Source organism: Sminthopsis crassicaudata, chromosome 3, assembly GCF_048593235.1.
Source record: "Sminthopsis crassicaudata isolate SCR6 chromosome 3, ASM4859323v1, whole genome shotgun sequence".
Lineage (NCBI taxonomy): Eukaryota > Metazoa > Chordata > Mammalia > Dasyuromorphia > Dasyuridae > Sminthopsis > Sminthopsis crassicaudata.
In genome coordinates, this window is record NC_133619.1 from 544,362,834 (window position 1) to 544,389,556 (window position 26,723).

The 26,723-nt window shown below is 36.6% G+C and overlaps 1 protein-coding gene across 1 annotated transcript in view; it reads left to right on the plus strand.

Annotated features, from left to right (window-relative positions):
* MAML2 (mastermind like transcriptional coactivator 2) overlaps positions 1 to 21,417 on the plus strand; it is a 404,964-nt gene extending 383,547 nt beyond the window's left edge. Inside the window, exons 3-5 of the mRNA XM_074304460.1 lie at positions 5,145 to 5,348; positions 13,340 to 13,451; positions 17,125 to 21,417. Coding sequence (XP_074160561.1) covers positions 5,145 to 5,348; positions 13,340 to 13,451; positions 17,125 to 18,125 — 1,317 coding nt within the window. The 3' untranslated portion in view covers positions 18,126 to 21,417. The remainder of the gene's footprint in view (positions 1 to 5,144; positions 5,349 to 13,339; positions 13,452 to 17,124) is intronic.
* The last annotated feature ends 5,306 nt before the right edge of the window (positions 21,418 to 26,723 follow it).

Genomic DNA, 26,723 nt, shown 5'->3' on the forward strand with positions numbered 1-26,723 from the left:
AGCCAAAGAAGGAATAATCCCACTGGAAAAGTCAACTCTTAGCAACGTCTAATATTGCAGATGCTGGAAGTTAAGGAATATATGGGAGACTAGCTTCATCACCACTTCAGAGAGATCTCCTTCCTGTCATTGAAAAGATTACATTTGCCTCCATTAAATTTCCTCTGTTTCTTTCAATGCAGATTTTTAGATCTCCTAAAAATCTGAAATTTCTGACCACTTTTACAGATATGCAGAATTGTAATATTAAAGTCTCTCAACCAATCAGAATTCATATCCCCTTCCCATGTATGCAATACTCAGATCACAAGTCACACCAGGGAACTATACCCCCTGCCTAGGGAGAATATTATATCAAAAACATGTGGTAACCTGCATCGAGGTTACTGTGAAATCATTAACAGATAGATATATGTCACTGTTAGCCTAAGAGTCTTACTCTTGTCAGGTTGTGTATTTTTTTAATGTTAAAAAAGAAATTACTCTTTAAAATTATTAATAATCTGGCTAACACTGAACAGATTAATGTGATAGCTTGATTAATTAAAATATTAAAAGCGCTTTAAATTTTGAGTATTATGTTTCCTTTATTTGAGGTGAGGGGACATATCCACAAATAAATGCACATTGGTGATGAACAACTCACAAAGCTCCAGCCAGAAAGACCAGAAAACCATTTTAAATGTCAGAGTCAAATCATATAATTTCATGGACTGCAAAAAACAGGACTAAAGCATGAAATAGAATACAATTCCAGATTCATGATATGAACCAGTCACATGGGGACTCTCTGCCCCTGAATCGATCTTTAGCCCCAGCTGCTAGAGCAAACTAGCTATTTTATCATTTAATAAATAACATGAGTAGAAATAGATTAATTCATTTTTAAAAATACTTGCATCTATGAAGGTCTGTCATTTTTAGGAAGGCTCCCATAACCTATCAAGGGGAACTGTGTGCAAGGGGGAGGAACAGATGACTTTTATTAATTCTGGATACATGTAGGCAGGGTTTAAGGCAAAAGTGAGCTGAAAATGGAAATCAAAGCCAATCCATTATAGCATATTTTTTCTTTCAAAATATTTTATGTACCAGAGTTTGCACAACATCTTGGCAAGAGCTACGAGGCTGTGGAAGGAGGTATTTTGTGTTTCACATTTAACGTAAGGACAAAAAAATGTAGGAACAGCTAAATCAGAATTCTTCCCTCAATTGAAAGAATGTGTACAGTATTTTTACTAAGGCCCAAAAAGTTTTCTCAGGGAGAAACTTTTTGTATTTGTATGCCCTCTCCATAATAGCCAAATAAAACTCTTCTCTCATTTCATCTTTTTCCTTCCTTCATCCTGATGGTATCTTCAAATACAAACAGTGCCCCCCCCTTCTCCTTCTGCCACTCTTATATGTTTCCAGTAGGCACAGCTTGGAGTACATGGCTTCAGGAAAAAAGAGGCTGAAAATATTTGTTGGTTTAAAAATGGGATAGAGAGAGAACAACACTAAATTTAGCACTGTCCATCTGTTTTGGTGTAGAGGGAAGATGACATCGAGTTTCTTGGAAGATGATTCTTTTATAAAATCTTGGAAGACTGTGACATTCAAGAATTCTATTCTGTCAAATGGTAGAATTCTAATATCAAAAATTCTATCTACCTTTTCTTCCTCCCTTGTCTAACCACATTCCCTACCCCTAACAGCCAGAAGTCCATATTCCTACCTAATAACTCTAATAGTATTCTGTATCTCTGTCATGTAATCACTCATTCAGGAAACACTGAGTCACTACTACACATAAAACCGTGAACTGTGTATAACAAATACAGTGATAGGGTTATATATCTAGAGTGGGAAGGGACCTCTGAAACTGTTTAGTGTCACCTGCTTATTTTACAGATGAGAAAGTTTAATTAACTTGACAAGTCATAAACATCACAAGTCAAATTTCAGCTCAAACTTCTGACTCCAAAGAATATCATTATGGTAGACTACTGGGATAGCTATAATTAGGGTCAAAAATATGTGTGGAGAAGTACATAAGAGAGGTCTAGAAAAGGAAAAATGAGAATTAACTGAGGTCATCTAGGAAATTTTATTTCATGGAGAAGGCCAAGGTTCCCTGATCTCTACCATTGAGAGGCCCAGATGGTAAGAACAAGTGAAAGTCGAACAAAGGAAAAGGAGAGCGAAAGGGACTGAGTGCAAAAGTTGGGGATGGGAACTATCATTCAACTGAAATTCTAAAGTCACCAGTGATCTTGTCATTGTCCAGTCCAATGGCCTTTTCTCAATCCTTAATCTCTTTGATCCTCCACAGTCTTTGACACTCTCTTCTCCTATCTTCTCTCTTCTATGTTTTCTTGGCAATCATCACTCTTGGTTCTCCTACTTCTCTGACTGTGCCTGTTCAATCTCCTTTATTGCATCTTCATCTATGTCTTTCTCACAAACTGTGGGTATCCCCCCACAAGGACTATCTTGTTCACATTTCTCCCTCTATATTCTTCCTTTTGGTGATCTCATTGCCTTCATGGGTTCAGTTATCTTGTCTATGAAGATGATTTCTAGATATCTATATCAAACTGTCGAATTTTCTGAGTAGAAATTTCATATCACCAACTACCTATTAGTTATTTTGATCTGGATGTCCCATAAGCATCTCAAACTCAAATTGTCCAAATTAGAACTCATTATTTTTCTCTCAAAATCTTCCTATCCTTCAAACTTCTCTATTCTAACGAAAGACCACGCACCAACTTCCCAATCAGCCACGTTCACACACTCAGGGTCATTCTCTATGCTTTGTTCTCCTTCACACTACATATTAAATCAATTGCCAGATCATGCTGTTTCTATCCTTCCAATGGTTTTCATAAAAAATTTAAACCCTCTTTTCTCCTTTCTTGCATCCACCAACCTAGTTTAAGTCTTGTTCCTCTTGCCTGGACTATCATAACTGTGCTCTAAATATTCTCTCTATCTCAAATATCCCCCCACTATAATTTTCCCTACAAACAACTACCTAAGTGATTTTCCTAAAATCATTCCCCCATCTCTTACCCAATAAACTCCAGTGGCTCCTTATTATCTCCAGGAGCAACTATAACATTGCTTAGCTTTCACAACCAGACCTCTTTCCCTTTTTATAATTTTCTTACATGTTTACTCCTCTTTAAACATAATAAGTTTCAGCTACACTGGCTTTGCCTTTGCAAAGATTGTCCTCCATGTCTAAATGTAATAGATAGAATGCTGGGTGTGGAATCAGGAAAATCTGAGTTCAAATTTGTCCTCAATTACTTGCTAACTGTATAACCTTGAATAAATCACTTAATTTTTACCTGCCTCAGTTTCCCCCCTATAAAACTAGGATAATAATGGCACCTATTTTTTAGAGTTATTTTGAGGATTAAATACACAGTACTTAGTACAGTGCCTAGTACATAGTGGGTGCTTAATAAATACTTGTTTCCTTCTTTCCTCCCTATGCCTGATAGGTTCTCCTTCCTCACCTCCAACTTGTAGTTTTAAGACTTTTAAATTCTACCTTTTGCAAGCAGCCTCTCCTGGTTCCCCTGGTTGTAAGAGTATTTACCTTTTAAAACTATCATCCTCTATTTTGCATATATTTTATATGTAAACATTTATTTATATATTATTTTCCCTTTTAGAATGCAAGTTCCTTCACTAATGCACTGTTGGTGGAGTTCTGATCCAACTGATCCAACCATTCCGGAGAACAATTTACAACTATGTCCAAAGAGTAATCAAACTATGCATATTCTTGATCTAGTAATACCATTACTGGGTCTGTAACTCAAAGAGATCATAAAAAGGGGGAAAAAATCTACATGTGCAAAAATTTTTGTAGCAGCAATTTTTGTTGTGGCAAGGAATTGGAAAATGAGGAGATGCCCATTAATTGGGGAATAGCTGAATAAGTTGTAGTATATGAATGTAATGAACTATCATTGTTCTATAAGAAACGATGAGCAGGTGGATTTCAGAAAAACCTGGAAAGATTAATATGAATAAAGTGACAGAACCAGAACATCATACACAGAAACAGCCAAGATTATGTGATAATCAACTATGGTTGACTTAGCTCTTCTTAGAAATACAATGATCTAAGACAATTCCAAAAGACTCATGATGGAAATGCTATCCACATTAGAGAAAGAAATATGAATGAAGATTGAATGCAGACTGAAGCACACTAATTCTACCTTTTTTCTTTCTCATAGTTTTTCCCATTCTAATTTTTCTTTCACAACATGATTAATATAGAAATATGTTTGAAATTATTTTATAGGTATAACCTACATCAGATTGCTTGCTGTCTTGCGAAGAGGGGAGGGAATAGAGGAAGGGGAAAATACTTGAAACTCAAAATCTTATAAAAATTAATGTTGAAAACTATCTTTACAGGTAATTGGAAAAAATAAAATACTATTAAGTTAAAAAAAAAAAAAGAATACAAGTTCACTAAAGAAAACACCTACTTTTGCCTTTCATTTGCATTTAAAGCACTTACTTACTACAATGTCTGGCACACAGTAAGATGCTTTTCCAACTGAGCAAGTTTCCAAATTGGGAGTTTCTACACCAAGGAAATTATAAGTCCAGACATATGTATGTCGTATATTATATTTGATATTGAATTGCATATTGCAAAAAGATAGTCATTTTAGGGGCATGACCTCTATTAAGAATAGACTACATTTATGTCAACACAAAAATTTCAATTGTTGAATGAGTATAAAGTTCAAGAATGGAATACTCACCCAGTTCTGAATGATGTTTCTGAACACTTGTTGGAACTACCATAGAACTCTATTGGAATTTTCTTTGAGAGTCTATAACTGCTTTGTGGAATGTGGTGGAGTTTTCACCATAAGAGTCATATGGGAACTTGGCTTTTCCAATAAAGCCCTAGTGTTACTAACCCTGCTTTTTCTTCCTATTACTTATAATACTCAATGATCATTTCTACTATCTTTAAAAAATAATTCCCTGAGTTACACTCTATGAGTTGTGCTTGATATTTTAACAATATGAAAATGTATAAAAGCTAAGCTCCTGATCTTTGGGCAGCAGTCTTCCTCTTAATTCACAGTAGCTTTTCTCTTTTTCTTTCATTTCTTTAGGATCAACACTCTGTGGTAGGCCAGAACACAGGCCCCTGTCCAAGTTCTACATCTTGCTCGAATCCAAACACTGGAAGTAGTTACATGAACTCCCAGCAATCGATGTTGAATCAGCAACTGATGGAGAAGAAGCAGGCTATCCAGAGGCAGATCATGGAGCAGAAACAACATCTTCTCCTTCAGCAGCACATGCTGGCAGATGCAGTAAGTGTTTCTCTGGACTACAATTTCAGATCGTTTTTTTCCCAGAACTGTGCGAGGTTTGATAGTCCCATATGCTTTTGTTTATTTAGGCTCCTTGCAGCCCTTTGTCCTCTGTCTTCTGGGAGTAATAAGGTGAGCTTTGGAGTTCCTGGATTGAGAGAGACCAACTCTGCACATACAAAGTAGTGGAAAGAAAAATTACTTTATTCAGGGGTAGAACTGTTGGAATTCAAAGCACCTTCACCTAAATAGTCCAACCCATCCCAGCGCAAGAATGTATGGAAACCATAAATACCAAGTGGGCATTGCTGGTTCCCAGGAAGAACTGAGATTGTTTCTCTGCTATGGGCAGTAGCAGTACTAGAAGGAGCTTTGGAGCAGCTCTGACCCAAGTGTATTCCAGTAAGGAATGGGAGCAAATCAATTCAGTTTAATAAATATTCAATAAGCAACAGGGTACTGACAAGACTTTGGGATACTGGAGAAACAAAAACCATCCCTATTCTTAGGTTACATAAGGAGTAATTACAAAGTCATAGGTTTGTTTCTCCATTTCATGCTATATATTAGGCAAAAAGTATTGTTTTCAGGGTTCCCGAAGTGTTCTAATCCGGTTCGAAGTTGATCTTGGATCCCTGCTCTGAGTACAAGTGATCTGGATTTGAGTCTGAGCTTTGGGCTGCTGCTTAACTCAAGTCACTGTCAGTCAGCCTGGAAGCTTTGCTGGTTCAAGTTCCTCCTAGGTCTGGTTTTCCTGCCCTGATTATTCTTCCACAGGCTTCAAAATGGGATAGAAGTTAAAACTGAAACTACTCTGTGTGGTGTATGAGTCACCATGCTGCTGCTTGCTTCTGAAATTTCCTCCTTTCTCTATACAAAGGGCACAGGTCCCTTTCTCAGTCCATCCTTAATCTGTGACCTGGATCTGGGTAGTGGGCAATAAAGATGCCAGCTGGCAACCGTTTCTGCATCCTGCTTGAGATCATGCCTAAGTGTGAGTCTAGGACTTTATCTTGCCCTTGTCTTGCCCTTGGGCACAGTTCATGCTCCTGGCTAGACCCATCCCCATGTCCATAAACAGCTTTGTCTTTATGCCAAACTTGGTTGGACAAATTAATCAGTGAAATTGTTGTCTTGGCTTTCCCAATTAACATATATTTTGGTCTATTTTCTAGCTGTGTTTAAAAGAGTTTGAGGAGAGGAGAGGAGAGCTCACTGTACCACTTTGCATCATCTTGGCTTGGGTTATTATTAAAGAAAGATATGAATACTGAAACACTTTCCCTTTCAAACACTTTTGAAATTATCTGAGATTCCTTTGGAAAGGATAGGAAATCCCTGAGATTGTAGGAGTTTTACAATCACCCAGCCAATTTCTCACACAATTCCCAAGTCAGGTGTTTTTTTTTTTTTTTTTTTTTTTTTTTTTTTTTTTTAATAGACTTTCTTTCATTTCTCTCAACAATTGACCTCTGCTTGGATTCTGGACCCTTTCCTTTCCTAGGCAGCTAAATGGTACAACAGAACAGCAGAAAGATCTGAGTTCAAATGTGGCATCAGAAAGATCTGAGTTCCAGTCTCAGATATTTACTACCTGTATAACCATGGACAAACCATTTAACTTCTGTTTGCCTCAGTGTCCTCATCTGTAAAATGTGGATAAAAGCATCTGCTTCACACAGTCATGAGAATCAAATGAGTTATTTAATACAATGCCTAATATATAGTAGGCACTCTAAAAATGCCTACTTCTTTTCTACAACTGAGGAACTCCTCAACTGTTTCCTCTCCACCATCTTCTTTCTCTTTGCAGCAACATCAGATCACAGATTTGATAGGATACTTACACCAATCTGTGCTGGGACAAAAATCCTCCCTATAACATACCCAACAAATAGTTATCCAGCTTTTTGCTTAAAGGCTTCCTTTAATTCTTATCTCATTGGGTTGTTGTGAGGATCAAATAATATATGAAAAGTGTTTTGCAAACCTTAAAACTCTACATAAATGCTAATTAATACTAAATTTTTTAATAAACTTAACTTAAATAATTAAAATCTTAAATTATTATTTAATTATTAATTGAAATTTTTATTATTTAAATTTATTATTTATTATAATTTTAAAATTAAAATTTATTAAATTGATAAAATAATAACAATGAACATTTATATGGCATATCTGTGTGCCAGATATAATTACAATTATCTCATTTGATTCTCACAACAGTCCTGAAAAGTATTATCCCCAATTTACAGAGGAGAAAACTGAGTTTAAAAGATTAAGTGATTAGCCCAAGGTCACATAGCTAGAAAATATCTTAGGACAAATTTGAACTCAAATTTTCCTGACTCCAGGTCAAGTACTCTATTGACTATATCAACTAGCTTCCTATGTTATTAACATCGTTACTATTATTCTTATTATTATATTTGACATGACTGAGACCTTTCACCATCCTGATGGTCTTCTTTTGGATATTCTCCAATTTATCAATAATATCCTTTCGCCAAACAACTCCCAGAACTGAGACCGTGCTCCAACGTGGTCAAGGTAGAATACAGCAAATTCCAGTACCTACTTAATCCTGGATACTCTATCTCTATTAATGAAAACTGAAATTATATCCTTTCTTTTGGCCCTTGTTTCAGACTTCCTATGTAACTGAAAGAGGAAAAGGGTAAAAAAAGTAATACCAAGTTAATAGGGGCATGTTATCCATAACAGAGAAGAAAAATATTTTACATTGTCTATTTAAGCTATTTCTTCTGCAACTCATAACTGGGAAAGCCCTGGCTATATTGTCTTCTTGCTTCATAAAATGAACCATTAAAAAAGAGAAGGAAGAAAAAATAAAAGCAAAAATTAATTCACTGAAAGCAACCCCATTACCACTACCTTTAAGAATGATAATAATAAAGGGCTTGATTAAATTACTTCTTGGCTCTTTGATTGCATATTATGGTATGTACTTTTTGTACTTTGCAAATCCCATGATTTCATCTGTGTGGCTGTACTTGTGTAGCCATTTCACACCTTGGTTGGAGGTCTTCATGAGTTGCTATGGCCAAAAAACATTCCTTTCCTGGTGGTCAGCATCTCTGCAATTAGCCTAGCCAGTCCTTGGATGATAGACGCAGGGTTGGAAGGCAATTCAGGGACCAGAATCTAGTCCAATTCATGCTCAAAAAAGAATCCTTGCACTAATGTTGTCACTAAGTGATTCTCCAGCATCTGCTTAAAGAGCTTTACAGTGAAGCTGCTAGGTTTGGCCTTTCCCTTTGGGCTTGCCAAAGCCTGGAGGCAGGACATTTTCCATGGAAGGTTCATATCCTTGTAATTTCCAACCTCTCACTTAGTTTCAATGGCAAAGGATGATGTTTTAAGAGGTAATACACAAATAAAAATGAGGCTGCTCCCCAGACATATCCCTCATCTTTTCTTCTTATAAGTCATTTCACTTGGTGGTCTCATTAGCTTCCACAGATTCAGTTGACCCTTTCTATGCTGATTATCCTCAGATCCACTTATCCAGCCCTAACCCCTTCCCTAACCTCCAGTCTCTAATCTCCATATTTGATATCTTGAACTGGATATCTTGTAGATATCTTGAACTCAACCTATCCAAAACCGAACTTATTGTCTATCCTCCAATACACTCCCCTTCTAACTTCTCTATTACTGCGGAGGACACACCATCCTTTCAGTCACTAAGACTCACACCTCTTCCCCAACATCTAATCAGGAAGTTTTTCATGCCCTTCCTTAATGTTAGTGTCTTCCTTCTAAAATTAGCTCCAGTTTGTCCCAAATATATCTTGTTTGTACATAGTTATTTACGCATCATTCCATCATCAAATTGTCAGTTCTTTGAGAGCAGGATTTTTTTTTTTTTTGCTTTTCTTTGTATCCTTAGTAATTAATTACCATAATACTGGAATATAGTCGACAATTTTAAAATGTGTTATAATGATTGATTTTGAAAATCCAATCACCTCCATACATCAGAGGAAAACTTTCATGGAAGACACAGAATAACAGGTATTATAAAGAACAACTTGGTGCTTCAGATAAAGTACTAGATCTTGGTTCAGAGGCTCTGAGTTTGAATCATGACTCTGCCACTTGCTAGTCTAATTTTGTCTCTTTGCTAGTAGCCTTGCCCCTACATAGGCATCTTATCACTGCCTCCCTACTTTTCAGCTCCTTCTCAAATATTCTCTTCCTTTATTGGGATATTAAATGCTTCCTTCTTTTCCTCTATGTGGAGATTCCTTTCTGTGCCTGCCCATTGTGCCTATTCTTTCCCCCAAAATTCTTCCCACCCCAAATCCCTTGGGAATCAATATTGGAATTCTGCATTCAACAGAATAAGATGTCAGTGCCCCCTGTGCTGGCCTGGTAGCAGAAATCAAGGCCAGAGGGAGCAAAAGTCATGAGCTTAGGCTGAAGGTAAAATTGGGAAACATACTGCTAATCCCCAGGGAAGAAGGAATATCATGCATTACAAAGTTTTCTCTGAATCTTAAAGGGGCTTTCTTTTTAAATTTTTATTTTTTTGTTATTCTGAACTCCATACTCACCAACTCTTCTGTATAAAGAACTGTAAAAGAGAAGTGCTAATAAAACCACAAATCTATTTTGGAAGGAAGGAAGGAAGGAAGGAAGGAAGGAAGGAAGGAAGGAAGGAAGGAAGGAAGGAAGGAAGGAAGGAAGGAAGGAAGGAAGAAAGGAAAGGAGGGAGAAAGGGAGGGAGGGAGGAAGGGAGGGAGGGAGGAAGGACATAAACTTAAGGGCAAGAATTGTCATTCTTTTCACTGGTGTTTGTATCTGTAGTGCTTGACAACTTATAAGTACTTAATATATTCTCATTCATTCTCATTCTCTTTCTCTCTCTCTCTTCTTCCCTCCCTCCCTCCTGCTCTCTCTCTCTCTCTCTCTCTCTCTCTCTCTCTCTCTCTCTCTCTCTCTCTCTCTCTCTCTCTCTCTCGTCTCTGTCCCTCTCCGTCCCTCTCTGTCTCTCTCTGTATCTCTCTTACACACACACACACACACACACACACACACACACACACACACACACACACACACTCTGTGTTCAATCCATTCATCTATCTATTCTTGTGATCTTAAACAAGTCATTTTACTTTTATAGACCTCAGTTTCTTCATTTGTAAAATGAGGAGATTGGACAAGATAATATCTGAGGTATTTGGTTCTAAATCCAAAATTCTTTTCACTATGCCATTATTTTAATTATGGCAGAGAATTGAAGGCAGGCTATTTTCCACAAAGGGTTCATTTCCTTGCAATTTCCTATCTCCCACAGGGCTCTAATTGCAAAGGACAATGTTTTAAGTTGTAATACATCAATAAGAATGAAACTTCTTTGCATGTCTTTAAAAGAGGTTCACATTTGTCATTATCTAGAAGCTATTTATTGAATTTAAGTGTGGTTTTATCAAATCCAAGGAAGAAATGATCCCTGATGGTACCTTTTCTTAGCATATGCTTTATAATGATTTTAATCAGTTTGGCTAGGCTAGATCTGAGACTCTTTAGCAGTGTATTTCTCCCAAGAGTATAATTATTACCTCTGTTTTTTCTCCCCTCTGAGGAAGCTTTATGTGCATGACATAAAAAGAGACATAGCACTTATTAAAAAACATTAGTTTATCCAAATTAGTTCTTTTTTTTCTTTCATGGACCTGTGATTTTGCTTGTGCCAGGAGCTCCCAGTGCGGAAATGCATTTTGCTAATGCAGATAGGGGACCATTCTGCAATTTAAGATTCTTTGAGCTTTACCTGGGTCACTGAGAAGTTAAATGCCTTGCCCAGGGTCACACAGCTGGTATGAATTAGAGTCAGGCCTTGAGTCCAAGATGTCCTGACTCCAAACCGGAATGTCTATCTGCTATCCAAATTCCACACTGCTTTTTAAAATAGTCCTATTAAAAAAAAAAAAAAAAAAAAAAAAAAAAAAGAGAGATGACTGGGGTGATGTTCCTAAATCTACTCTAAAGACATAATAACCCTACTACACTACCTCACCACAGGATAGAGACAGCCTGGCTCGTTAAAACTTTTGACAATAGAGTGCAAGCTTTCTCTGTCCCTGCAAGGCTGGAAAGGCTTCAAGCTTGGGGCTATGAGTAAATGACCAAAGGATCTCATCCAAGGATCATCCTCCTGTGTTCAAAAATGCTAAGGTAACATCAGTTCCAGAGGGAGCTTAGAGGACTTTTATTCCAACCCCTTCATGAGGATATTATAAAGGGATTTTCTCTTCAGGTGTGGGTTGAAATAAACAATTTCCAAAGTCCTTTTTCACTCTGAAATTCAGTGATTGTACAATACAGAAACCAAAAACATTAGATTGTGCAATGAAAATCATAGTCTTAAGGAAAAAGAAAGATTTTGGAAAGTCTAAAATTTGGCTTGAAATCCCCAAAACCAAGACTACATGGTAGTTTATACTAGGATAGATGAATCTTGCCACATTTCAGGTTCACTGAGAAACACAAACAATTTCTCAGACATTTAGAGTTTACAAAACAATGAAATGGGTTTTACCATTTACTTTTTTTTTCTTTCACTTATAAATGCATATTTAAAAGAAGTTTAATCCATATGATTCTGATTCATTTATACTTACAATCAAAATTGTGTTTTATGAGTCATTTGATGTCCAAGAACTCAATGAGTTTTTGTGTGGGTTTTTTTCTTCTTCTAAAAAACATGAATTGGAGTAGCATTTGTTGTTATTTTAGGGATTACTTGCCTTTTTTGGTAGTCTCCATTCAGAAGACTGAAATGTCTGAAAACTCAAATTTTAGATGAAATCTAAGTACTATGGACTGTATTTCATCTTCTCTTAATTTCCCCAATTTATTAAATTTCCTACAACATTGTTATATGTCTATCTTAAAAAATTAGTTTTCTTTGTTAGAGATCACTTCTGTCTATGACTGGAAGCTTAAAGCTACCAAAGAAACAAGTACCCCCCTACTTTCCAAACTCTCGGTATCAGCAAGTAACTAATGAAGGAAGGAAGGAAGGAAGGAAGGAAGGAAGGAAGGAAGGAAGGAAGGAAGGAAGGAAGGAAGGAAGGAAGGAAGGAAGGAAGGAAGGAAGGAAGGAAGGAAGGAAGGAAGGAAGGAAGGAAGGAAAGGGGGAGGAGAGCATGAAGGATAGAGGAAAGTGGGAGGGAGGAGATATAGAAAGAGGGACACTCTTTAGTTATTGTAATTAACTACTAAGGATATTTAGTTAATTTATAGATTCATAAACACAGTTGGAAGGGAATTCAGTCCAACCCCCTCATTTTATAGATGAAAAAACTAATTCCCAGAGAACATAAGTGACTACTAAATTTATATGAGTAGTAAATTATAGAGATGAGATTTGAACTCAGGTCCTTTGATTCCCTATCTGGTTCTCTTTTTTATGTTAAATATTAAGTGTATAAGAAATCATTTAATTATTTTTAAGAATAAGAAAATCTTAGAAAAATGTCCATGACTTTAAAGTAAGAGTATCAGGAATAATATACCTACTTATTCTGCTATCTCATCTTATCTTTTCTCCCATAACTCTAGACTTCTTGATTCCAGAAGGATTCACAAATAAAAAGGTAGCAGACATGTCTCTTTCAACAACTTTAAACTAGAAGCATGGTCACTTCAGAAATTCAAAAAAGACATGTTCTCATAAAAATAAAAATCCAACATAAAGGAGCTGTGAAGGATAAATAGGAAAAGAACAGAGATGCTAATAATTATAAAGGAAAAAACAACTTGTGAGTCATTTCTGAAAGCCTACTGAAATAAAGCAGAATTTTACCTCATTTAAGACTACAACATTGGGTCCAGGATATTGAATTAGTGATTGACAAATTATTTTTATATCTTTGGGATCACATGATCTCACTAGTTAAGGAAGAAAGTCACATAAATTGTCATTATTTACTGATATTATTTCATTTTCTCAGGAGAAAATTGCTCCACAAGATCAGATAAACAGACACTTGACAAGGCCACCCCCAGATTATAAAGACCAAAGAAGAAATATGGTCAACATGCAACCAACAAGCCAATATTCTGGTAAGTAGTTATAAAATTAAGTCAAATGTAGAATTGTAAAAGTAAAAATGCAATCTGAGGTGTTTCATGCTCTATCTTCTCCTTTGAAGTAACTGTCTCATCATCAGAACCTTTTGCAGCCTTCCAATTTTCCTTCATAGAAGGAAATATTTATGCTTTCCTCTGCAAGGGGAATTCTGCAACCTGCTTAATGACCTCTCTATGAGTTAGTGAATGCATCTTACAGAGGTCTTTAAGCTAACTGAGTCCCCCAAGGTTACTTACTAACCTAAGTATCTGAAGCAGGATTTGAATTTTTATCTCTGAATCCAAATGTAATTCTGTCCATTACACCACTAATTCTACCAAAATCTAGTTATTAACACTTAATGTTTTTTATCTATTATTAGTACTTCACATTTATTCTTCTTGCCTCTCTTCTCTTATATTCTTCTGAAACTTTGATTCAATTTAACTTAGTTCAATAAGAATTTTTTGAGGGTTTGATCTATGCTAGGATGCTGTAGAAAATCTCATCTGCTAACTTTCTTGTTCATTTGTTCTGTACTGTCCCATGTATATTTAATCTGGGGTTGGCAAAAGTTGCTATATTTCAATGAAATGTTCTCATTTTAAAAACATGTCCCTACTTTTTCTAAGCATCCTTGAAGATACCCAATTGCTCTAGCCCCATTTCTGAAGTTCTACTTTCCTCCCTTTGAGATTTGTTCATTTTAATCCAGTATAGAACCATGATCTTTGCTTTTATTTTATTTGATGAAAGAGGATGATGTCTCTGGTCCAATTTAATTCAATAAACATTAAGTTCCCACTATATCTAAAGTACAGTGTTAGACAACAAGAATACAAAAGAATGAAAAATGACACTCTACTTACCTTGAAAGAACTTATAATGGAATGGGAGGTAGGGGAGAGAGGTAGCAACATATAATATAATAAGGGAATGCTAGTTAGAAGACAGATATATTAAGGTAGATAAGAAAAGGGTTGAAAGAAGGATGGGGGCAGTATGTGTGGAGAGAGTGGGATAAATATGAGCAATATTTTTTAAAAAAATAAATTCAATAGACTATGAAAAGGATGAAAGAAAAGAAAAAAAATTAAAAATGATTCCCAGATTCCAATCAACAAAAGGAAAGAATCAGAAAGGGGAAACAGTTCAACTCAATCCAATTTATGTATCAAATGTGTATTATGTATAAACTACTGTACTAGATGCTGGGATTTAAAAAAAAAAAAAAAAAGTAAAACAATCTCTGTCCTGGGGAATTTACATTGTATGGGTTATAATAGAAAAAAAAAAGAGGATTCATTTTTGGAAGTGTTAGATTTAAGATGCCTAAAGGCAGTTGATAATGATGGATGGGTTAGTGCTCAGGAGACAGAATGGGTTGCATATATTGATCCAAGAGTCATCTGTATAAACACTTTTGTGCCAAGGTATATCCCCTCCTCTGTTCTCACTTCCCACTGTCTAGTTCAAATACTGCCACTGTCTCTAGTCATTATTGCCATCTTAATTGACAATCTAATAGCCCTTTCTGATTTGTCTTCTTCCTTGACCTTCTCAAAGTATCTGACATCCTTCTTGAGACTCTCTCCTTCCCTGGTTTCCATGATATTATCTTCTCTTAGTTCTTCCTGTCTTCTAAATCTTTTCCACTGATTTTCAATGTATTCTTCTTACTCCCAGATGTGGATTTCTTACAACACTCTGCACTTAGTATTTCCTTTGGAAATATCATCCAGTCCCCAGGGTTCCATGCTTACCTCTATGTAGCTGACTCAAAAAATGTATATATCTGACAGCACTATTTCCCCTGAGCCTTAATCCCCAAGAGCAGTCCCTGAAGGCTGAGATGATCAGGGGAGGTTTCGTTGAGGGCCTGGTTTTTTCACTTAAGCTCTGAAGGAAATTTAGAACTTAAAAGAAGAGAGGATGGGAAAGGACATCTCAGGATGCCTATATGGGAAATGTTGCATAAACTACTGAAGGTAGAAGTTGGACAGATAGGGAGAAATCCGGTTATCTTTATATTCTATTAGAAAGCATTGGTAGGGTACAATAAAAAGAATGCTAGGAAAAGAATCAGAGGTCAAAACTCAACTCTCTCACTTACTGTGTGACCATGAGCAGATCTAACCATTAGTTTTCTCACTAATTAGACAATATGAACTGTAAGGCTCCCATGAATCTTCTTCTTTCTCTAAAATATAATCTCTTAGCCAGTTAGGATAGGGATATTACCCAAGAAACCAGCATATACACTGACTGTATTGTATTGGAAGATTACATATTAAGGCACAGGATAGAATAATGTTTACAATGCTAGACCTGAAATCAAAACCTGGTTCAAATCACCCTCTGACACTTCTTAGCTATGGGAGCATGAACATATCACCTCTCTCTTTTTTTAATTAATTTTATAATTATAACATTTTCTTTGACAGTACATATGCATATGTAATAATTTTTTTTTTACAACATTATCCCTTTTACTCCCTTCTGTTCCGAATTTTCCCCTCCTTCCCTCCACTCCCTCCCCTAGATGGCAGGCATTCCCATACATATTAAATATCTTATAGTATATCCTAGGTACAATATATATGTGCAGAACCGAATTTTGTTGTTGTTGTTGTTGTTGCAAAGGAAGAATTGGATTCGGAAGGTAAAAATAATCTGGGAAGAAAAACAAAAAAAAAATGCTAACAGTTTACACTCATTTCCCAGTGTTCCTTCTCTGGGTGTAGCTGATTCTGTCCATCACTGATCAGTTGGAATTGGATTAGCTCTTCTCTATGTTGAAGATGACTTCCATCAGAATACATCCTCATACAGTATCATTGTTGAAGTGTATAATGATCCCCTAGTTCTGCTTGTTTCATTCAGCATCAGTTCATGTAAGTCTCTCCAAGCCTTTCTGAAATCATCCTGCTGGTCATTTCTTACAGAACAATAATATTCCATAACATTCATATACCATAATTTACCCAACCATTCTCCAACTGATGGACATCCATTCATCTTCCAGCTTCCAGCCACTATGAAAAGGGCTGCCACAAACATTTTGGCACATACAGGTCCCTTTCCCCTCCTCAGTATTTCTTTGGGATATAAGCCCAATAGCAGCAATGCTGGATCAAAGGGTATGCACAGTTTGATAACCTTTTGGGCATAGTTCCAAATTGCTCTCCAGAATGGCCGGATTCTTTCACAACTCCACCAACAATATATTAGTGTCCCAGTTTTCCCACATCCCCTCCAACATTCATCATTATTTGTTCCTGTCATCTTAGCCAATCTGACAGGTGTGTAGTGATATCTCAGAGTCGTCTTAATTTGCATTTCTCTGATCAATAGCATATCACCTCTCTTAACCTCAGTTTCTCCATTTATAAAATAAGATTTTATTTTTTTCATTCATTTGTTTAAATACAATAATCTTATTTATTTATTTATATTAAGATAATAATAATCCCTCACAGGATTGTTGTGAGACCCAAATAAGGCAATTAATGTAAAGCTCTTTGCAAACATCATATAAACACCAGGCATTATTGTTAGTTGTTTCATGTCTTTCTACATAAGATCAGAATTACAGTATTTTTCATGGCACATGAAAGTGTCACAGACCCAATGCGTGTACTGATGCAATTCTCCTTCTTTCCTCAGGAGGCTCAGCAACTGTGAGTTTAAACTCGAACCATGCTTTGGCAAACCCTGTTTCCACACACAGCATTTTGACCCAGACTTCCAACCTGCTGTCTACTTCCCAAGGAACAAGAATGCCTTCTTTACCCACCGTCCGCAACATCGGGATATATGGAAACTTGCCTTGCAACCAACCTGGTACCTACAGTGTCCCTTCAGGAATGACTCAGATGGCCCAGCACAGAAGTACCAACCAAATGATCACCGGTCAAAATAACGCCATGTTGCTGCGGCCCTCCACCCTGGGGCCCGGGAACAACAGCAGCGTGAGCACTTTTGGGTCTGGCTCCATGGCCAGCTCCCAGCAAGTGAGACCCAACTTAAACCCCGGCGTCACGAGCATCCCGGCCCAGAGACCACCGAATGTCATGATCACCTCCAGCACAACAGCACCCACCTGGGCCTCGGCGGAAGGCTCAGCCAAAACGCAGGAGGCCCTGAAGGCCCCGGGCGTGCGCTTCCCTGCCGGCACCCCCGCAGCAGCGTTCGCTTCCACTCAGCCCCTGCAGCGTGGCGTGGGTAACCAGCAGTTTTCCCAGCGAGCCGTGGCTCCCCCAAGCCAGCTGACACCAGCAGTGCAAATGAGACCCATCAATCAAATGAGCCAGGCGGTGAATGGACAGACTCTGGGGTCGCTCAGGGGTCTGACTCTCAGACCCAACCAGCTAAGCACACAGACTTTGTCAGGAACGGGGCTGAACCAGGCCGGGACAGGCATAACTCAGGCTCCATCCCTGCCCTCCAACAGCTTTCCTGCTACCAACCAAAGCGCCAGGGCCTTCCCAGGGCCTGACCATGGCAGTGACTTAGCTTTTGACTTTCTCAGCCAACAGACTGATAACATGGGACCAGCACTGAATAGTGACTCCGACTTCATAGATTCCTTACTGAAAACCGAGCCTGGCAATGATGACTGGATGAAAGACATCAACCTTGATGAAATCTTGGGCAGCAATTCATGAACGAGAAGGCATGGGAACTACAGACTCCGAGCACTCAAAGGCAGTATTTTATAGACTCTGTAAAGTTAAGCTGTTGATTTTTAGTTTTCCCTTTTAGTGGGACTGTGTAGATACCGTGGCTTAATGTTGGGAAACAAGAGAGTGATTACTGTATTGAAAATGTTGGTACAAAAAATTTTCCCCGAATAGTAAACTTGGTGGAAGTAAAGTATGAGATGGCTTTCCATAGCTCTGAATTATAGGATAGGATATCCAATTCATTCAAATGGAACTGTGATGTCAATGTATATTTTTATTGGGTAAAATGGGCTACAAAACTCCTTTCTTTCCTTCCTCCCTGAGAGAAAAGTGATGGGAATTTGTAAATCACTTAAGCCTCATGTGATGCAGGGAAACTGGCTCCAAATGGAGCACAGAATAACAGATTCTCTCTCACACTTGATCATTCTTTGTGCTGTTTTAGCTTTATCTCTGGTTTATTATTTTAAACCACCTAGAGCTTCTGTGGAGAAAACTACAAGATCTGTTTGGAATGTAAGAAAATTGACCAGAGTAAGCAAGGGCCTGGAATGAGTCCAGCAGGCTATAGGCCTCTCCCCACCCGCCTTGTGCTGCCATATGCCATTCTTGGTGGAACAGACAACCAAGAGCACTGTTCCTAGTGTGGAACCAGGAGATGGAGTTGTGCAGCCTCTGAGGGAAAAACACAAAACAAAACAAAAAACCTTCGCTCTTTTCATTGAATTCACAGCTGATTCCCCAATCCGTTTCCAAGTTTTATATGCAACCAAGACCTGGATCAAAAGTTGTTGCATGCCTGTCTGTATGCATTAGATTTCACTTTTTTTTGAATCACTCACACACCACAATGTTCAAAAAATGTCCAGCTGGGCACTGTCATAAAAGGGATTTATTTGGCTTACAACGGCAATTGGGGGGGAGGGGGAAGGGGTAGAAGGTTTGTTGTGAAAGTTCTCTCTGGTCAGTTCCGAAGATGATTGAAATTGAAACCAACCCTGTTTCCTGAGCTGACAAAACAGATTTCTGAGTCCAGGAAGGTTGGGAAAGCTCACCAAAGCTTAAATTCCGTACGTCTTCTCTGACGGCAAAAAGAGACAGGAGGCCCTGGAAGGAACCAAAACTGGGAAAGTAAGGGACAGCAAACTGCCTCAGAAGAACAGCTAAAATGGTTAAAATGTACCCGTGTCATGAAAGTTCACACACCATCCATTAAATCTTCAATCCATCGCTTAAAATAAGAAAGGAAACATTTTAACATAAGAAAGGAAATCTAAGTTTCTATTTTCATTGAGGTCCAGTGTCTCACTGACTAACTGACAGAGTGACCCTAGGGGAGAATTTAGCCTATTTAATCTATACACAATTCTCCTGGAGAATGGAATTGATCTCTTTGAAAATGGTATAATTTCCCTTTTCTGCCCTTAAAACCTAAGTAATCACCCCTTGAAATATGTTTTCACTCATGCCTTTTATGCTCAAAGCTGAAAATATCAATTCTACAAAAATAACAACAAAAAAAGAGCAATTTTGTGGCCTCTTAAAACTCACCCATCATACTCTAACATGACTAAGCGCACTGTCCCACCTTCTGTCAGGCAGCATCCACACTACTGGCCCAGGATCTTCTCAGTGTTGGCTTGTAAATATAAAGAAATTATTTGTTTTGTAAACTTTTGTAAAAAAATATTTTGGTAGAAATAATTAAAAACATATTCTTTGGGTTATATTTATACATATGTGAAATAAATATACTATCAGAAAGTTATATTTTATACAAAAAGTAAATTGTTACCTTTTGTATGCTAATATACAAAGTTTTTGTATAATACAATGGTTTATTTTTTGCTCCATGCCTAAATTGCAGATGGCCAACTGGGAATTTTAGAAAACGATTAACAGGCTTACAGATAAATGTACATTATGAAACCTCCATAAAAAGCATTCCAGGTTTCAAGCCTTTTTTTTTTCTTTCTGCAGTCATATTATTTTTTGAATCCATAGTTCTTGTGTTTTTATTTTGTTATACTGTGTGTACTGTATTGGTCCTCACTGCACGTGGTCTGCTCTGTGCTGTTCCATTTTATAAAGCAGTGTTTTCTCCAAGCAAATGGAAAGGAAAAACAACTGTACATAAACACTTACATTTCCTGCCTTCTTCATGTTACTGTATATACCAGCTAGCACTCAGCAGTTGTGCATCTTTGATTCAGCTTATATTTTTACCCTAACAAATAGTATGTTTTACAGTAGCTCTCAGAATTAAGCAGAGTAAGCCAATCAATCAGAGTATTTGGAATCGCTTCTTTCTTAATGTGAATTTCATCATTCATGTCTATTTATTCAGCTACTCATTAAAATGCAGGAAAATGATGGTGAAAATTATGGCTCCTATATTTTCTCTTTGCTTGCATCCTAGTCCTAACAGTAATGGGATTTTCCTGAAAGTTGAAATAATAAGGAAAATTTGATAGATACAATATAGCCACAACTTTGGAATTTATGACTTAAGAGCTTCTGGATACAATTTACTTTTGAAAGAAATACCAGACTATTGAATTGATGGCATTGTTGATCTTCCTGACATATTATATAGGAGACAGAATTAACTTTAAAAGAAAAAATTAAAGGTCTAAAGGTTAATTTCAGCAAACAGATCCTTCTATGCTTTGTTTTAAACCCAATGACAAGGAAAAATAAAAATCTATATTATAAATGAATGCACTAATATTGTTTGCATCTGTGTATCATGACTTATACCCATTATTGTAAAAATTCCAATATGTAAACAATTATTTTGTATTGTGTGTAATTCCATGTGTTTAAGAAAAAAAATAGTTTTAAAAAAATGTCTTATTTGCATGTAATCACATTTTTCTTCATACCAATAAATTCCCCAAATCATAGCTTTTCAGAGTTAGATGGAACCATAGTGACACTCTAATCCAAATGGTATCCAAATTAGTATCTCCTCTCCTCTTCATTATATCAGAAAATGGTCAGCCTACTTCTATTTAGAAGCCACAAATGAGGGGAAACTCTCTACCACCCAATGCAGCCCATTCTACTTTTGGATAGCTTGGATTAGCAATTTTTTTAAAATATGAAGCATAAAATTGTCTTTGTAACTTCTACCCATTGCTTCAAGCTCCACTGTCCAGTGCAAAGTAGACCAAATCTAAATCTTCTTCTCCTTGGAGTGAATTATCAAATCCTTCCTCATCTCCTTTGATGTCTTCCCAAAGAAATGAATGTCCAGTAGTTAATTGATTCTCTAGAAAAATTTTTTTTAGTTTCCTGCAAGTGAAATGGTGGCTTCTAAAAATACAAGTTTATCATTTAATATTCAATAAATGCTTATTGTGTGCAGGACCCTTTACTAGTAGTGATATCATCTCATATATATATATATATATATATATATATAGCAGCTCTTTAGTTTCAAAGCACTTTCCTAATAACAATCCTATAAGATGTGCCATGTAAGTATCTATTATTATTACTCATCTTAAAAGATGAGGGTCTGTCAAAGTCAGGATATCTAATTCTCAAGTCTAGGATTCTCCCTATGATTTTAGAAACTCTAATGATATGACATTATAGGACTTCACTTGACCAGGATCCTCTACAGAATTTGTTCAATTCTAGCTTTGTGAACTGACAGGAACTGTGGTCCTGGAGTTGGTTTATAGAGTTTATAGATCAAAGAATCATCTATCTAGAGCTGAAAGTGATTTCAGGGACTGTATAGATCCATCTCCTCATTTTATAGGTATGGTCTAGGCCCAGGAATGTGATTATGTACAAGGTCACACAGGTAATGCCAGATGTGAGAATTTAAAACTAGGTCTTTCGACTCTATAACTGGGACTTTTTTTTCCTATGTCACATTGCTTCAGATAATCTGAGAAGGCCAAGGAGAGAGACTGGTTGATGGAATGGACTACAGGTTGGGGAGTAAAAGAAGCTTGGAAGCAATTCTGTCTGCTCCCTCTGCTGTAGAATCATGGAATCATAGAATATCAGAGCAGTAACAAATTTTTAAGATCATCTCATCCAATGCTCTCATTTTATAAATGAAACTTCTTGTCTTCTGGGTTCATTTAAGTTGAATGTTCTCCAATTATTTTTTTGGACCTCTCCTTTTTTTCCCTTGGAATCTCTTTAACTTCCATATAACTGCCACCTTTATGTAGATGACTCCCAAATCTTCTTTTGAGACCTGCATTTTCAAGCAGCTTACAAGAGATCTTTACCTGCATGTCCCACCAGCATGTCAAACTCAACATGCCCCTAAACTGAGCTTATTCTTTTTCTCCATGTATCTCCTACTGACTTCGCTGTTTCTTACACTGTTCACCTTATTTCTGTGTCTCATGTTGTAATATCTTGAAAATATCCTTGACTCTTCCCTCTCTGACACTTTCATATCCAGTCAGTTGTCAAGTTCTGTTGATTCTGTACAGTTTCTGCTGATGCTTCCATGAGCCCATTCTTCTCCCCTACCTCCACCCCTTCTAACCCCAGTGTAATGCACATTATCGCTATCTTTATTAATGTTATTCATAGATCACTCTCTTCAATATTCAAGAATTTGTGATTTTATCCATCTTCCATTGATCCATGTCAGTGGATCGCTTTCTTCAATATTCAAGAATTTGTGATTTTATCCATCTTCCATTGATCCATGTCAGTGGATTGCTTTCTTCAATGTTCAAGAATTTGTGATTTTATCCATTTTCTGTTGATCCATGTCAGTGACATTATGAACTGCTTTGGTCAAAAAAAAAAAAAAATCCCATCACCTGTGAACTAGACTTCTGGGGACAGGCCTCTCTGACTACTGGATCCCATATGCAAAGCTTTTCTAGGCTGGTAGATAGATCTACCAGAACTTGCACTCTGCTGGCATAATTCTTTAAAATTCCAGGCTCACTAAGGTGCCATGATGAAACAGGGGAGAACTTTAATGGAGGACTTTAATTATTAGTAGAGCAAGTAAAGTATAAAGGAGAGAGGCATTATGGGCTAGCTTAGATTCAGGAGCTTCTGATATTTTTTAACTGTGACCCCAGACAAATATATACCTCTATATACTTCCACAACTCAGTCAAAAGTCAAAAGCTATCTCATTCCAAACTTTTCATTTCACAGATGAGGAAACTGAGACTCATGGAGATTTCCTAAAGTAACATAGAAAACAGAGCTAGGATTTCAGTCCAAATCTTTTCATGGAAGAAAAAAAAATTTTTCTACTCCCTAATATTTAACTATTACAAAATCTGCATGAGAAGAGGGCATACCACACACATCTGAATTTCTCATGAATTCAGGTATTCCTGGGCAAAATATTTACCACTTACTTGACTTAGTCTAAGTGCTCTCAAAACCATAGCCTTAACCAAAGAGTTTTTATAAGTTGTCAACATAAAACATTCACTGAAAAGGGATTCAGGAAATATAGCCTAATTACCATACTTGTAAGGCATGTGAAGAAAATCAATTTTATAATTTCCCATGAATCCTATGTCCCCAAGGAAGAAGAGTCTTAACAGGGCAAGAAGACTGGCCCTGTCTCCTTGAAGCTGCCAAAGACATGTATATTCTTTAACCTTCTGTCCCCCAGAAAAAATAGCAGATGGAAGATTTTTAAAGTGCTCTCTATAACTTAAGAGAGCAGCCTGAGGCTCAGAGAGCTTGTAGTTTTCCCATGGGCATACAGCTAATAACTGTCAGAGGTGGGATTAGGTACCCTGGCCCCAAGTCCCTTTCTTTAATTACCATACTATACTGCCTTTTAAATCCCAGGAGAGCTATCACCAACTACTTTGCAGTCTCTCCCTTTCCTCCTCTCCTCCCTCAAGTCATATTTAAGCCTGGTCTTATAGTACAGAAGAAAGAATTCATCCCAGTTTAATTATAGAGCAATTTGGAAGCCGAGGAGTTAAGGTAGTATTATCAAATAGAAAATCAAATTCTTCTTGCAGTCTCTATCTGATAAATTAGTTGTGAGTCTTACACCTTTGTTTTCACACTATCACACTTTCATTATGTCATTCTCCAAGAAAGAAACAGAACCTTTTCAACATTTAATTAATCTCAAATAATCAATTTATTTTTAAAAGATTTCAAAGCCAGTCAATAATAAACATTTATGAAGCACCTATTTTGTGCCAGGTCCTATGTTAAGCGTTGAGGATACAAAAAGAAGCAAGCAAGAAAGAAAAAAAAAAAAGAAAGAAAGAAAAGAAGCCCTCAAAGAGCTCACATTCTAAAGGGGAAAGCAACAAACAAATAATGTACATACAGGATGAATAGGAAATAATTGAGAGAGGAAAGACACTGTTAAGAGGGTTTGGGAAAGGCTCCCTTTAGAAAATGAAATTTTAGCGGGGATTTAAAAAATCAGAGAAGTCAGTAAGCAGAGATGAGAAGCTAGAGAATTCCAGGCAAGGCGATCAGCCAGATTAAAAATGGGGAGTAAGTCAAAATTCAGGAATGACCACTGATTATAGCCCTAGGTAATTAGGAAGATGGTAATAATCCTTCATTGTAGTATCCTTCATTGTAATAAGAAAGTTAGAATGAAGGGATGGATTTTAGAGGAAAGAAAATAAATTAAATTTTAGATATTGAGTTTAAGATGTCTACAAGACATTAAATTTGAAATTAGAAAAAAACATGGCTGTTGCAAGTATTATAATTAATAATGATATTATTGTTGTAATTAAAATTTAATTAGGATAAAACATAAATCTCTACATTTAAGTTTTTTAAATTCCTACATTTAATTTTTTTTAAAAATGTATAATTGTATAACTACAGGATTGAAGCAATCTGCCTTGAAAACACTTTACATGCAAAAGACTTAAGGAATTTGATTAGTTAAAAGGTCATGATGAGTATAGATGATAGTATAAAATGGTAGCTTAAAAAATCTAGTGTAACTCTGAAATTGATTTAAGGCATAATTGTCCAGACCAAGAGACAGAATCTTATCATTATGCTGTTGACATCAATTCTGAGCATCATCCTTTAAGAGGAACATTGAAAAATGAGGAAGGGATGAAACCATGCCATATAAAGAACAAGTGAAGAAAGTAACCATATTGAGAAGGAAAGATGACAACTATTTTCAAATTTTATAAGAACTGATGTATTGAAAATGTGGAAATGGAGAGTGAGACAGAATCCAGGAATGACAAGGTAGTAGATATTATGTGATTTTTGGCTAGAGAGCTAACATGGGCTAAGATGCAAGTGTCAGTTCAGCTCAATTCAATTTAATTTAACAAACTATTGTTCTCTATTATGAATAATTCAAAAGGAAAAAATGAAACTATCCTTATCCTCAAGAAGTTTCTAATTCTACTGAGAGAGAACTGAGGAAGAGAGAGATAGGAAAGGAGAGGACAAAAGGAGGGGAAAAGAAAGAGAACATTATTAGATAGATATATACAAAGCAATTTGCTGAGGCAGAGACAAAAGGAGGGATCATAGAAGGTGTCATGGAGGATCCAATAACTCTGGATTTAACCTACAAAGATTATGAAATCTGGAAAGGAGGAGAACCTCCTCATGAGTTGCAGACACAGGTGACAGCTTGCTTGACTACAGGGACCTGAGAGATGCAATGTCTTATTTGGAGAATAGCAAGCCTTCCAGTTTATTGGAATGGAGAGTGTGAGAAGGAAAACATGTGAAATAATGCTAGAAAGGGAAATGGGAGCCTTTGGAACCAGCATGAAGAATATATTTTATCCTAGATGCAATAAAAAGCCACTGAAAGTTTTTGAACAAGGCAGTAAAGTGAGTAGACGAGACGTGTTATCTGTCACAATAGACAAAGAGAGAGATTGAAAGTTGAAAGACAATTATAAGACTGTTCAAATAGTTTGAGCAAAAGAATGAGCTTCTGAACTAATGATGACAGTGTGAGATTGCTAAGGAGATGCTATAGAGGTACAACTGACAGAACCTGCCAGCTGATTCTGTATGAGAGACCAAGAAAGAAGTCAGAGTCAAAGGGAGCTTCTAGTATAATGAATCTCAATGGCTGGGAGAATGGTGATATCTTTAACAGAAATAAGAAGGTTTTAGATAGGTTTAAAAAGAGAAGATGGTAAGGTTGGTGTTGGACATGTTGAATTTGAAGTACCAATTGGATATCCAGTAGAAATGTGAAATTGGAAGTTAGGGGAGAGATTAAAGTATAATATAATTATTTCATAGCCAACTGTTTAGAAATAATTGAACCCACGGGAACTGATAAGAATACTAAGGATGCAAGTATAGAAAGAGAAGTAAAGAGGACTCAGAATAAAACTATTCTGAAGGACTCTTTTCAAAGTTTACCAATAGTTTCTCCTCTTAAAAGTTTTATTGGTGCTTTGTTTTGGGGTTTTTTAAATACTACAATTATTTCCCAATAAATTCCTCTCCACAAAACTTTTTGTATACTTATCCTTTCTTTCTAATCAAATATAAGTTTCTTGAGAAATGGGACTGTTTTTATTTTGAGCTTTCTATACCAAGTGTCTATTGACATGAAGAAAGTATTTAATAAAATCTTGTTGAAGT